The 15,410-nt window shown below is 32.7% G+C and overlaps 1 protein-coding gene across 2 annotated transcripts in view; it reads left to right on the forward strand.

Annotated features, from left to right (window-relative positions):
- LOC109214862 (tetratricopeptide repeat protein 7A-like) overlaps window positions 9,666-15,410 on the forward strand; it is a 7,429-nt gene continuing 1,684 nt past the window's right edge. The window contains exons 1-4 of one of the 2 annotated variants that reach the window (XM_019378818.1): window positions 9,666-10,299; window positions 11,388-11,648; window positions 12,055-12,307; window positions 13,007-14,220. In XM_019378818.1, coding sequence (XP_019234363.1) covers window positions 11,409-11,648; window positions 12,055-12,307; window positions 13,007-14,220 — 1,707 coding nt within the window. In that variant the 5' untranslated portion in view covers window positions 9,666-10,299; window positions 11,388-11,408. The remainder of the gene's footprint in view (window positions 10,300-11,387; window positions 11,649-12,054; window positions 12,308-13,006; window positions 14,221-15,410) is intronic. The other variant, XM_019378828.1, reaches the window with a different exon arrangement.

The raw sequence follows: 15,410 nt of genomic DNA on the forward strand, positions 1-15,410 counted from the left end.
TCGTTATGCCAATCAATGAAAAGTAGGCATGGGCATTTGGGGTGGTGGGGTGTTCGTATCTTTTGCATACTGGGTGCATATACATATATGACTCAATAAGATCCTCAAGACATGATGTTGTAGTTCATAAAGCTTTTGAACTCATTTGCTGTAATGATACCATTGTTGCTTAACACTACTACAGTTTTATCAGCAAAGAAGTGACATTACAATGGATAAACCACAGTTTTTTGGAAAAAGAGGAGCTAAGTAATCCATTTGCTATTATTTCAGTGGATAACTTGCCTCAACAGGAAAAAGCGTAAGTGTTTTGCTATGTTTATCCTGCTTCTTTATATTACTTCAGCTATTTATCGTTTATTGTTTTAACTTATTCTTTCTTAATATGTGTTTTATTGTAGTGATTGTGGTATATATTGTTCTGCATTTGCGGAGTATTTCATTGAAGGCAAGGAGTTACCAGATGACAAGAACATGTTTGATCCTACACGTCTTCGATTAACATATGTAGCATTACTATACATTTATGGTAAAAAGAAGCAGTTGGAATCTCTTGTTAGTGAAGATGAGTCTACAGGAAGACTAGATAAACCTTCTGTTTCACAAAGGCGAAAGATTAAGAACAAGAAATAATTTTTTGTTCTTTTCAGTAATTGACTACATACTTTTGATTGAAATGCAGATTATTATGCTATATATTATGATAGAATTAAAGACTATAATATTTTTGAAATTTTTTTTATGAAGGGATACAAACCATTATATTATAATAAAGAAGTGCAAAATAGTGAAAATTTGGTATCTAGAATAATTAACCGTAATTACATAATTTAATATTTTGTCTCTATTAATTAACTGTAATTACACTGGAGATTTTTAGTGTAAAACCACTATGTCCTGTATTTAATACTGGATGTCAATACTCCAAATTTCGATGTTAGTATAATTTGAACAATATACTGGAACAAATATAATCCAGTATATTATAATGGAGAAGTGGAAAATAGTGGAAATTATGTAATTAGAACAATTTACTGGAATTAATGAATTTAATATTTAGTGTCCTGTATATTATATTATGGTTGAGTTTTGTTTGGTTCCTGTATATTTTACAGGAATTCTACCGTGTTTAAGCTTGTTGTCCAGTATATTATACTGGAAAACTAGCATCTGTATTCTGTATTTAATATTCAGTGTCCTGTATAATTTACTGGAGTTTTATATTGTAAAACCACTATATCCTGTAATTATTAGTGGAAATGAATATTGCTGATTTTTTTATCCTATATTCATCCAATTTTTATTACCTGCTATAGTATATGCTGGAATCGCTACTCATGAAGGAATATAATCCAGTATATTATAATGGAGAAGTGGAAAATAGAGGAAATTTGGTAATTAGAACAATTTGCTTGAATTAAATAATTTAATTTTTAGTTTCCTGTATAATTTGCTGGAGTGTTATATTGTATAACCACTATATCCTGTAATTACTACTGGAATGGAATAATGCAGATTTTTATATCCTATATTCATCCAATTTTTATTACCTCCTATAGTACATGCTGGAATCGCTACTCATGAAGGAATATAATACAGAATATAATAATGAAGAAGTGGAAAATAGTGGAAACTTGGTATCCAGAACAATTCGCTGGAATTAAATAATTTAATATTTAGTGTCCTGTAAAATTTACTGGAGTTTTATATTGTACAACCACTATATCCTGTAATTGTTACTGGAAATGAATATTGCTCATTTTTTTATCCTATATTCATCCAATTTTTATTACCTCGTATATTATATGCTGGAATCGCTACTCATGAAGGAATATAATCCAGTATATTATAATGGAGAAGTGGAAAATACTGGAAATTTTGTAATTACAACAATTTACTGAAATTAAATAATTTAATATTTCGTTTCCTGTATATTATACTGGAGTTTTATATTGTAAAACCACTATATCCTGTAATTATTACTGGAATGAAATAATGCAGATTTTTCTATCCTATACTCATCCAATTTTTATTACCTGCAATAGTACATACTGGAATTGCTACTCATGTAGGAATATAATCTAGTATATTATAATGGAGAAGTGGAAAATAGTTGAAATTTGGTAATTAGAACAATTTGCTGGAATTCAATAATTTAATTTTTAGTTTCCTGTATAATTTGCTGGAGTGTTATATTGTAAAACCACTATATCCTGTAATTACTACTGGAATAGAATAATGCAGATCTTTTTATCCTATATTCATCCAATTTTTATTACCTGCTATAGTATATGCTGGAATCGCTACTCATGAAGGAATATAATACAGAATATAATAATGAAGAAGTGGAAAATAGTGGAAACTTGGTATCCAGAACAATTTGCTGGAATTAAATAATTTAATATTTAGTGTCCTGTATAATTTACTGGAGTTTTATATTGTACAACCACTATATCCTGTAATTGTTACTGAAAATGAATATTGCTCATTTTTTTATCCTATATTCATCCAATTTTTATTACCTCGTATATTATATGCTGGAATCGCTACTTATGAAGGAATATAATCCAGTATATTATAATGGAGAAGTGGAAAATATGGGAAATTTTGTAATTAGAACAATTTACTGAAATTAAATAATTTAATATTTCGTTTCCTGTATATTATACTGGAGTTTTATATTGTAAAACCACTATATCCTGTAATTACTACTGGAATGAAATAATGCAGATTTTTTTATCCTATACTCATCCCATTTTTATTACCTGCTATAGTACATGCTGGAATTGCTAGTCATGAAGGAATATAATCTATTATATTATAATGGACAAGTGGAAAATAGTTGAAATTTTGTAATTAGAACAATTTGCTGGAATTCAATAATTTAATTTTTAGTTTCCTGTATAATTTGCTGGAGTGTTATATTGTAAAACCACTATATCCTGTAATTACTACTGGAATAGAATAATGCAGATTTTTTTATCCTATATTCATCCAATTTTTGTTTCCTGCTATAGTATATGCTGGAATCGCTACTCATGAAGGAATATAATACAGAATATAATAATGAAGAAGTGGAAAATAGTGGAAACTTGGTATCCGGAAAATTTGCTGGAATTAAATAATTTAATATTTAGTGTCGTGTATAATTTACTGGAGTTTTATATTGTACAACCACTATATCCTGTAATTGTTACTGGAAATGCATATTGCTCATTTTTTTATCCTATATTCATCCAATTTTTATTGCCTCGTATATTATATGCTGGAATCGCTACTCATGAAGGAATATAATCCAGTATATTATGATGGAGAAGTGGAAAATACTGGAAATTTTGTAATTAGAACAATTTACTGAAATTAAATAATTTAATATTTCGTTTCCTGTATATTATACTGGAGTTTTATATATTGTAAAACCACCATATCCTGTAATTACTACTGGAATGAAATAATGTAGATTTTTTTATCCTATACTCATACAATTTTTATTACCTGCTATAGTACATGCTCGAATCGCTACTCATGAAGGAATATAATCTAGTATATTATAATGGAGAAGTGGAAAATAGTTGAAATTTGGTAATTAGAACAATTTGCTGGAATTAAATAATTTAATTTTTAGTTTCCTGTATAATTTGGTGGAGTGTTATATTGTATACCCACTATATCCTGTAATTACTACTGGAATAGAATAATGCATATTTTTTTATCCTATATTCATCCAATTTTTGTTTCCTGTATGTTGCACCGGAGTAATATATTGTTAAAGCAGTAAACCCTGTATTTAATACTGGATATGAAAAATCACTAAAAAAAATGACTAAAAATAAAGAACTCAACTAGTATAATATACTGGAGATAAAGCTTATACAAGGCACATGTTCCGTGAAATTTACTGGAATCAAACAAAATTTACTACAGGATAACCACTAACATCAAGTATAATATACTGGACAAAATGAAAGTAAGTGCAATTACATAATTTAATATTTTGTTTCCTTTATAATACACTGGAGTTATATGTCGTAAAATCACTATGTTTTTACGACATAGTGGTTTTTTTGTAAGCAAATCAAGAAGCAAAAAAAAATACACAGTATTAATATTTTGAAAAACAAGAATATTGAATATATATTATTCGGGATTACATCAGCCAATGCAAGTTTATTGTATATATTCAATCATTTTTTTCCCTATGTTTTCTTGCATAAGGATGAACTACAGCAGAATTTGTGCAATTTGTTCTGGTATGCCCATATTTTTTGCAACGACTACATCTTGGTTCCTTCTTGAATTCTGTACCGGAAACATGTCGATTCTTCTGTCTTCTTCCTAGCAGTACTTTGGCATCTGGAGGCTTAGTGATTTCTGATTTAATAGTGTCTGGTATAACCCATGTTGTTGCATCACCTACAGAATTTACTTGCCCTTCATACGTTTTCAACCAAAAGTCCCTTGAAAAATAGGCTGAGCAAAAGGCCGATTTCTTTTGATGTATACTCTCAATTGCAGCAATTGCATGTTCACATGGCATCTCATCTAGCTGAAATTCAGAACAATTACATGTTCTTTTGTCTAGATCAACAATAAATTCCATACCACCTTCTTTGACATTGAATTTGAGTCTATCAATGGGCAATACTCTAAATGTAAAAGCTGGTTGAATTTTTGCTTCCAATGTTGCTTCTGCCCAATTTGATATATCACAGAATATTCCTTCTGCAAGTGTCCTTCTTTCATAGAACCAGCTTTGCAATTTTTCTTGTATGAAATCCATCATTGTTAAAATTGGCAATTCACTTGAACGTCTTAAAACATTATTCATTGACTCAACAATATTTGTTGTTAACATATCATATCTTCTTCTGGGACAATGTGAACGAGCCCACCTTCCTGGCGGTTCCTCCATCAAATAATTGAAAGTTTTCTTATCAACAGCAGCTATTTGGGACATGAAGTCATCAAATTCTGATTGAAGGTATACTCTTGCAGCACTTTGAAAGAGATTTATCACAGTGTTTCTTCAGATTCTTTTCTAAATGATAGATGCAAATTCCATGGTAGCACTCAGGGAAAACCTTTGCAATTCCATTTGCAATATCCTTGTGTCGATCTGACAAGAACATTAAATCATTACGAATCCCAATTGCTTTTCTTAATTCCCTGAAATACCATTCATATGATTCATTATTCTCTTTATCCACTACTCCAAAAGCTATAGGAAAAATCTGGTTATTTGCATCTTTGGTAACACCCACTAATAGAACACCTCTATATTTATTTTTTAGAAATGTTCCATCAACAGCAATTAGTGGTCTACAATACTTCCACCCAGAAATTGATGCCCCATACATAAAAAAACATGTAAACAAACCTGTAAAAAGAAAAGTAAATAAAATTCAATTAACTTACACAGTATAATATACTGGAGATAAAGCTCATGCCACACGTCCTGTAAAATTTACGGGCATCAAACAAAAATTAACTATTTTATAATATTCTTCCAGTATAACATACTGGAGTTCCATTAATATCCAGTATAATATACTAGATAAAATAAACTAAAAATACAAAATTTTAGGTTGAACAGAACTCACCCAGTATATTATACAGGACAGAAAGCTTATAAAATACAGATATCCTGTAAAATATACTGGATGACAACCACTAACATCCTGTATAATATACTGTACAAAATCAAATACAATAGATTGAAGAGAAGTCACCCAGTATAATTTACAGGAAAGAAAGCTTTTACAATACACACGTCCTGTAAAATATACGGGAAGACAAACACTAACTTCCTGTTTAATATACTGCAGAAAATGAAATAAAATTGAAATACATAACTTAATATTTTGTTTTCTGTATATTAAACTGGAGTTATATACTGTTAAACCACTATGTCCCGTATTTAATAATGGACATAAAAAATCACTCAAAAAAAGTAATAAATAAAAAGAACTCATCCAGTATAATTTACAGGAAAGAAAGCTTATACAATACACACATCCTATAAAATATACTGGACGCAACCACTAACATCCTGTATAATATACTAGACAAAATAAAATACAATTGATTGAACAGAACTCACCTAGTATAATTTACAGGAAAGAAAGCTTATCATAAATAAGAAATTTACCTGTTTTCTTCATCTCTCACAATATTTGTATATGATCCTGGACTTTTTGTTCCATCATATACAATATGATGGCAGCTGCTCATACTTGTGTTCAGTTGTTCCTCTTAACAAAGATAACCCCTTTTGAATAGCATGCCATGCTTTTCCATAACCAACACAATTCCATGTGCTCTTTTCATCTCTGAAATGACAAACTTAGGTTTTACCTCAGTAGCTATGTCTCTTAAGTTGTCAATCACGTAATCTCTAATCACATTTGAAGTTGCTTGCCTTTGATCTGATTTTCGAATATCAACTGAGCACTCAGTTGTTCTCTGAAATTTAACTATTTTAAAAAGTGTTGATTCCCTTAATTCTTGAACCTCGAACAGTCCAAGTACACTTTTCATCAATATATACCAAAGAGTATCTCGTGTTACTTTGACCTGTTAACATAGAACTCAAAATGCTCCTTTATAGCTGCTAAGCAAAAACATCTAATCATGGCATTTTTATCTTGAAAAACAGAACCAAGTTTTACATCATCCAGTGATGCATTTTCCTTCAATATTATTGATGGAGATTCTTTTGCATTTCCTTTCCTTTTCCTTTCCTTTTTCTTCCTTCAATACTTTGTAGTGATTCAATGTGCTGATCTTCCACAGGAATTACAATTTCTTTTTCCATTGTAATATCATAAATTGGATTCTCCTGCTCTTCTTCAACTTGAGATATCAGCAACACTTGCTCTTCCGGACCATATGTGTTTCTGTGCAATAACTGTTGATTATCAATTTCCATTATTGCATTACCTTCTAGTTGTTGATCTGATTTTTCTGATATTTCAACAACAAATTTCGAATCTTTATAGTATGGATCATTTTTTAAAAGAATCATACACGTAATAAGATCTTCATCTTTTGTCACTTCTATTCCCTTAGAAGTACCTAGGTTGATATTAAGCCATACATTTGCTTGAAACTTTTTGTTGTCAAGCTCTATAACTTCAAAAAATTTTCTAAGGAATTCTTCAAATGAAGTCCCATCATTTATCAGGAGGAGCTTCGTTTTATGATCCAAGTACTTGTAATCTGCTGTCCATTTGCCATCGAACGCAATAATCAAGAAATTTGTATGCATCCTGTATTTAATGAACCCAAATAATTAGATATCTAGAAATTATACTGTTTAAAAATATAATATTCATCCAGTATAATATACTGGAGAATAAGCTTACATACAGGTGATGTCCCGTAAAATATACTGGATTAAAACAAAACTCAATTATATTCTAGTCTTAGAACTTATCCAGTATAACATACTGGAGAAAAAGCTTAGACACAGGCGATGTCCCGTAAAATATACAGGATTAAAACAAAACTCAATTATAATCTAGTCTGAAAACAGAATTCGTCCAGTATAACATACTGGAGAAAAATATTACACACAGGTGACGTACTTTAAATTATTCTGGATTGAAATAAAACTCAACTATATTATAACATAATATCTACATTAAGGAAACATACTTCAAGTGAATTACAATACATTTTTTATGAGATTTCCAACATAATAAGCTGGAAACGTCCAGTAAATTATATTCTATTCTAAATAGAACTCAACTATATGCTACTCTAAATAGAACTCGTCCAGTATAACATACTGGAGAAAATTTTAAACACAGGTGATTTCCTGTAAAATATACTGGATTGATATAAAACTCAATTATATTCTAGTCTTAGAACTTATCCAGTATAACATAAAAAATATTACACACAGGTGACGTCCCGTAAAATATTCTGGATTCAAACAAAATTCAATTATATTCTAGTCTTATAACTTATCCAGTATAACTTAAATAAGCTTATACACAGGTGATGTCTCGTAAAATATACTGGATTCTATCAAAACTCAATTATATTCTAGTCTTAGAAATTATCCAGTATAACATACTGGAGAATAAGCTTACACACATGAGATGTCCCGTAAAATATACTGGATTAAAACAAAACTCAATTATATTCTTGTCTTAGAACTTATTCAGTTTAACATACTGGAGAATAAGCTTACACACAGGTGACGTCCCGTAAAGTATTCTGGATTCAAACAAAACTCAATTATATTCTAGTGTTAGAACTTATCCAGTATAACATATTGGAGGAAAAGCTTACACACACGTGATGTCCCGTAAAATATACTGGATTCAAACAAAACTCAATTATATTATAACATAATATCTACATTAACGAAACATACTTCAAGTGAATTATAATGCTTTTTTTATGAGATTTTCAGTATAATAAGCTGGAAAAATCTTCGCTTTAGATATTAATTTAGAAACGTCCAACAAATTATACTGGCGCTATGTTCTACATTGAGAAAATTAGACAATAACACAGAATAAAGCATTAAAAACAAATCAAAAATTCGAAAAATAATTTTTTTTACTGATACTTTGAATTTTATGGTTTGAATTCTTGATCGTAGAAGAAATTTAAATAATCAGACAAATTTTAGATAGAACTTACTTCGATTTGCAGATTGACGACGGAAATTTTGCTAAAACTTCGATTTGCAGATTGACGCAGAACGATTTTGCTAACACTTCGATTTGCAAATTAACGCCGGAAGATTTTGCGAATACCTCGATTAACGCCGAAAGATTTTGCTAATATTTCGATTTACAGATTGACGGCGAAAATTTTCCTAATAACTCGATTTGAAAATTAATGCCGGAAGATTTTGTTAAGTTTTGCTAAAAGAAGAATTTACGGTGAAGTCGCATAAATTAATAAAAAAAGCAGGGATATTTTAGTCAACAAAATGTTACCGCACTAAATTAGTGGCTAAATATCGTTGACCGGTGATTATGTGGCTACATTTGATTGACCAGGCGAAAAACTGACCATTTTTGGATTTTTCGCGTTAAAACGTGATGGGATAGATTTAAAATCACATCAAAGGAAGTTGTCAAAAGACCTAAAAATTATTGAAATCAATGTAGACTAAGCTAAAGTTAGGACACAATAGAATAAGAAGAACCATCTAGGCGATATGTACTATTGAAAATACATTTTAGACTTTCTAGAGAACTTTAATTTATTATTATTATTATTGTTCGTTATTATTATTATTATTATACAATTTATTTTTACTTTTATTTTATTTTATATGATGATGATATAAATTGAGCATACATGAAATAGTAAGAACTTATATCGCGGATCTCAATTTATTTGGGACTTAGACGTAATAATTATAATTGTTTTACACCATATGCAAAAATAATAATAATAATGTCTGGTTGAGCTTTATAAAAATGTTGTCACGTTAAAAAGTTTGTCAGTTACTACTTCATCTTAAAAATAATATTTTGTCAGTTATTTGTTGAAAGGCTGAAATATTTAAAAAGTACTGTTTTCTTACGTACAAATAACTGCATGAAAAATGTAATTCCACTGTTCCAACTTCCACGTGGCAGAATCTTAGCCTTAGAGAAAGTTTATTAAATTACATATTGGTCCCACTTACAAGTCTTCTATTCCAAATCCCACCACTATTTTTTACTTTATTCTATTTTCAATCCCTCCAAATCTTTCCTCATAGTAATAGTAATAATAAAAATATAACAAATCTTCTCCTTCACGCTTTCATTGCCACCATCGTTTTTCCAGTTCTCTTGTTTTGATTCCACGCAAAAACCCATTCAAAATAAATCCATAAGAAAACCCAAATCACAATTATATAGAAATTTCCCAAAAAAGGCAAGAATATTTTCAAGTTCTTTTTTTGGGGGGGATTCTTGATTTTGATTCAAAAACCCATTTTTAAGCCCTTTAACACAGACCCAAATAATTGGATTTTTAAAGGCTTTGTGAATTCTTACAAAGTTGAGAACTTTATTAATAAGAAGAGAAAATTGAAAAACAGGGTGTTTGGTTTGATGCTTTGTCGAATTCTTGGTTGATCACAATTCAATTCAGAGACTTTTGTGAATTTACAAAGTTGCCCCAAAAAGAATTGAAAAAAGAGAAGATTGGGTTTTTTTTTGGATGATCAGAGAACTTACCGTTTTGATCAAAATGGAGTTTTGATTTGCAAATAGAAAAGATGGGAAGGGCTTTGTTATGTTGTTTTCATCACTGTTCCATTTATTCTTCAAACAGTGAAAAGTAAGGTTCTTTAACCCTCTCTCTATCTTTACTTTTCGATTGTTAGTTGGTATAAACATCCTTTATTTTATGCTTCTAATTAGTGCTTACTAGTTGGTTCTACTTTGAATCTTTTATTTGTCAGTTCTCTTAACTTTCATCATTATTGTGTTGTTTGGAGTCCTGTTCTTTGAAAATGATGGTGAGAATTTTTTTTTAAAAAAAATGGTGGCGTCAGCACACCTTGACTATTTCACCTAGAACTACTACCTCTCACCGGCACATGTAACGGCCAGGGGCGGAGCTAGTGTGTGGGTTGCGGGTTTGGTCGAACTTGGTACTAACCTTGTATTTATCTTAAGAAATCCATTGATTAAGTACAACTTATACATCTAGAACCTAGTAACTTAAAAGGACTAGAATCCCGAATCATAAGTTTCAAATCCTAGCTCCGCCTCTGGTACGGCTAACTTTGCCCCCCAAGGCTTAGGCTGAAAAGAATTCCTTAAATGATGGTGGTAATATCTAAAATAAGACCAAACTTAACTAGTTAATATATTGGATGTTGAAAAGCTAGTTTTCGTTTTTTCTTTTCCTTCTTTGTATTTAAAGCAGAACTCTAATGTTATTGATTATTAGAACATTAAGGGACAGAGAAAGAGTATGAGTTGGGGATCTTGTATATAGAGCTACTATAGAATTGTGTGTCGTTGTGGGTTTAAGCTTTACTATTTTTGGTCTAAAGTTCCCTTTTTCCTCTTTTTTTTTTTTGGGGGGGGGGGGGGGGGGGGGGAGGGGGGGGGAGGGGGGGTGGGGGGGTGGGGTGTTTGGGGGGGGTGTGGTGGGGTGGGGAGGTCTTATGAAGTTGTGTTGTTCCGGACTAGTTCTGGGTTTCGAAAGAAATTTTTACACTTGGCTGAATCTACTAATAAACATGTGGAGTGTTGTAAATAATGATGTTCTTGATATGAACTTTATTATCCTTTTAGATTGATTATCCATGATTGTGAACCATATGAAATGTCACAATTCAAGAGAACTTAAAGCTTTTGTGTTTTTTTGGACAAACGAGTTAAATTCATTGTTGTTGGTGTTGCTGATTGTTAAAGCATTCTAAGAGGGCTCGTTATATGAAGAATGATAATAATCCGGGGAAGGCTCGCACAAGTTTGAAGTTGAGGAAGATAATGAAGTGCTTCTGCTCGGGGGAACAATTACAGATAGATGATAGGGATGAATCCCTTGCGACTAAGGATTACGCAGCAAGTCTCCGTTCATCAAGAACCAGAGAAGCTGAACAAAAGCCAGATATTGGCGATATTGAAGAAGCTGAATCATCTTTGCGCGAGAGTGGTGCTTTAAATTATGAGGTACCAATCACAAAAGTTCTGTTGTTATCTCTCTCTCTCTCTCTCTCTCTCTCTCTCTCTCTCTATATATATATATATATATATATATATATATATATATATATATATATATATATATATATACAAAGTTTGCCTGTTGTGTAGCATCTCATCCTAAACCATTTCAAGTTTCCATTGTATGCACAGTCAAACTTCTCTATAGCAGCCATCCTCTATAACAACACTTTACTATAACGGTCAAGTTTCTTTGGAACTAATTTTTCATGTTATGTTATAATATATATTCTCTATAACAGCATTTTGCTACACCAGCCAAAAATACTCGGAAAAAATGAGACTATTATAGAGAGGTTTGACTGTATTAAAATTATACATCTGTGACAGTTAAACTATATCTACTTTCTAGGAAGCAAGAGCATTGCTTGGAAGATATGAGTACCAAAAGGGAAATATAGAGGCTGCTCTACATGTGTTTGAAGGAATAGATATCGCGTCAGTGACTACTAAAATCAAAGTCACCCTTGCCGTAAGAGCTCGAACCAAAAAGAGACGTTCACAGAAGTATGATAAACCACCAATGTCAATACATGCTGTGAGTTTGCTCCTGGAAGCAGTCTTTCTTAAAGCAAAATCATTGCAGGTTCTCGGGAGGTGTAAAGGTTAGACTATACGTAGTAGTCTTTCAGTTCATTTTCCGTAATCGATATATTTGCTTACATAGGTCCAAATAGAGCGAAATGAATTATGACAATTCATATAGCCGACCCCAACAAGCTTCCCATTGTTGCATAGCGGTTGTTATAATATCATTGTTTATGTGTTCCAATTTGACAGTCATCTTCAGTTACGACAAATGTGGTCAGTATGCTGAAATTAGTGTGTTATATTAATCATCAGGTGTCTTTGCAAACGTTTTTATGTTTACGAGTTATGTTCAACTCTGTTAAAATTTGCACTACCTCTCTTGCAGTATTATATCCATCCTCTGGGCCTTCCATTGAAGAATGCAAATTATTTTCTGTTTTTGTTGATTGCTAGTGCTTGTTAAGTTCATTGTTTGGTCTTACTTATTTATTTAAATCACGAGTGTTAACTTTCGAGATGAACTGGTTAAATTCATAATTTGGCTTTTTTGTTAGATTTCTCACTTTTAGGGTAGTATGAGAAAAGCTTTTCCTTGCTTCTGAGCCCTACATGCGCACACCTCTATCTGCCTCCTGAGGCAGCTTTTGTACATTTTTATTCTGCCATGTCTGCATGTGATTGTGCACACAGCATGATAAGGAATTATGTGAACCTGAAAGCCTAGAAACTACGGGTTTTATCTTTATCTGAGTATTCCCCAAATATTTTTGCAGAAGCTGCTCAATCGTGCACTGTTATTCTGGACATTGTTGAATCTTCATTACCAGAAGGCTTGCCTGAAAACTTTGGTGCTGACTGTAAATTACAGGAAACTCTCAGCAACGCTGTTGAGCTGCTTCCCCAATTATGGATACTCGCAGATTCTCCACGGGAAGCAATTATATCATACCGCCGAGCTCTTCTTCATCGGTGGAATCTTGATGTCCAAACTAATGCAAAGATTCAAAAAGAGTTTTCCATTTTTCTTCTATATAGTGGAAGTGAATACATTCCCCCTAGTCTCAGATTCCAAATGGGCAGTTCATTTGTTCCCAGAACTAATATTGAAGAGGCCATTCTTCTCTTAATGATTTTATTGAGAAAGGTTACTCTACAAAGTATAGAGTGGGATCCTTCGATTCTTGACCATCTCTCATATGCGTTATCTATCTCAGATGGCCTAACGGCTCTGGCTAACCAAGTAGAAGAGTTGCTTCCTAGGAATATAGATCAACGTGAACGGTATCATATCTTAGCTCTCTGTTATTACGGAGGAGGAGATAACTTTACCGCCTTGAACTTGTTGCGGAAACTATTGAGTAGTGCCGAGGATCCCACTTGTGTTCCAGGTTTATTGCTGGCTTCAAGAATCTGTGCTGAAAGCTTAGAGTATGCAGGAGATGGCATAAATTTTGCTCGCCGAGCTATCGAAAGATTGCAAGGAAGATGTGATCGGCTGATTGGTGTTGCAAACTATGTCTTAGGTCTTTCACTTTCAACACAGTCTAGAGCGGTTTTGAAAGATTCTGAGAGGGTTAGGATGCAATCAGAGGCACTTCAATCCTTGGAATCCGCTGGAAAACTAACAACGATGAATGACTCCAACATCATTTACCATCTTTGTGTAGAAAATGCGGAGCAAAGGAAATTGGATACTGCACTCCATTATGCTAAGTGCTTGCTTAAATTGGAAGGTGGGTCTACTCTGAAAGGGTGGATGCTGTTGGCTCGGGTGTTATCAGCTCAAAAGCGGTTTCCGGAAGCCGAAACTATCATTGATGCAGCTCTAGATCAGAGCGGAAAGTGGGATCAGGGAGAACTGTTGAGAACCAAATCTAAGCTCCAAATTGCACAAGGCCAAGTGAAAAATGCAATAGAAACATATCGTCAGCTTCTTGCTGTTCTTCAGGTCCGGAGGAAAAGCTTTAGATTGGCGGAAAATCTCAAGGTAAGTCGATTGCTCTTATGAGGTGGACTATCTTCTAGAAAGCTTCATCATCCTCTATGTTGGTTGCAAATGAAATAACTATACAGTCTATGTTAGACTAACACTAACTGGGTAGAATTTGAGCTGCTTCTTATGGAGCATTTGTTGATGAGGCAGCTGTCAAGCTAGAAATGTGTCCAGGATGGTGTCGGTTAATACAAAAAAATATGGCTATGGAAAAGCTATAGAGTTAACCTTAGTGCAGAGATTAATAGTCCCATATAGTTGATAAAGCCTAAATGATTAAATGCGTGTATAAGGCTCCCTGATTGAGGGGAAGATTTGGATATATGCAATGGATTTGTTCTAGAGAACTGAGCTGTAGCTGAACATATATACATGCCTTATAGCTTCCAAGGACATGTTTCCTTGAGATGTGTGGGTTAGGCGCAAATCATGGTTTCGAATCCTGTTGTAGACAAAAGCCGGGTATTTAAGTGGGGGGGGGGGGGGGGGTAAGTTCTGGGGCGGTACGCGAGGAGTTTGGTAGTAAGCGGTGTCGATATTTAAAAGTTAGATTAATAAAATTAACTATAATATGATCATCTTTATAAATAACATCAAATAACATGAATATAACCATTTCGTAAGATACNAAAAAAAAATACAAGCGAACAATTTCTCGTAGTTTATATGTTGTTTTTAATGCTTATTTATCTCTATTTCGTTTAATAAACTTTGTTGAATGGTTGAGACTTGGCCACTTGGGGTTAGTGTCAGTTTTGAGGTAATAAAAAAACAATGGTGCATCCACTAAGAATTGAACATGCGACCATCAATCAATCAAGAGAACAAATAGATCATCAAACCAGTGGACCGCACATCCTTATTTGTCAATGGTATCACCCTAATATTTTTTTAAAGTAGTTCTCTTTTCAATCATTAATTACATACTTAATTTAGTGGTAATTTCCAGCGAAGCGGTGTCGGATGACACCGCTTGCATGAATGTAAATCCGCCCCTGGGGGGATTGTCCACCTAGCCTCGAACCGTGTGCCTCTAGCCCTCGGGGATTATTGGTTATCGAAAAGAAAAAAACATGTTTCCTTGAGATGAATTCAAGATTAAAGTCTACATTGAAATAATTTTGTTCTTGCAAATAATTTGATTCTCTCTGTGTGTGTTTGGGGGGGGGGGGGGGGGGGGGGGG

Source organism: Nicotiana attenuata, chromosome 2 (assembly GCF_001879085.1).
Source record: "Nicotiana attenuata strain UT chromosome 2, NIATTr2, whole genome shotgun sequence".
Classification (NCBI taxonomy): domain Eukaryota; kingdom Viridiplantae; phylum Streptophyta; class Magnoliopsida; order Solanales; family Solanaceae; genus Nicotiana; species Nicotiana attenuata.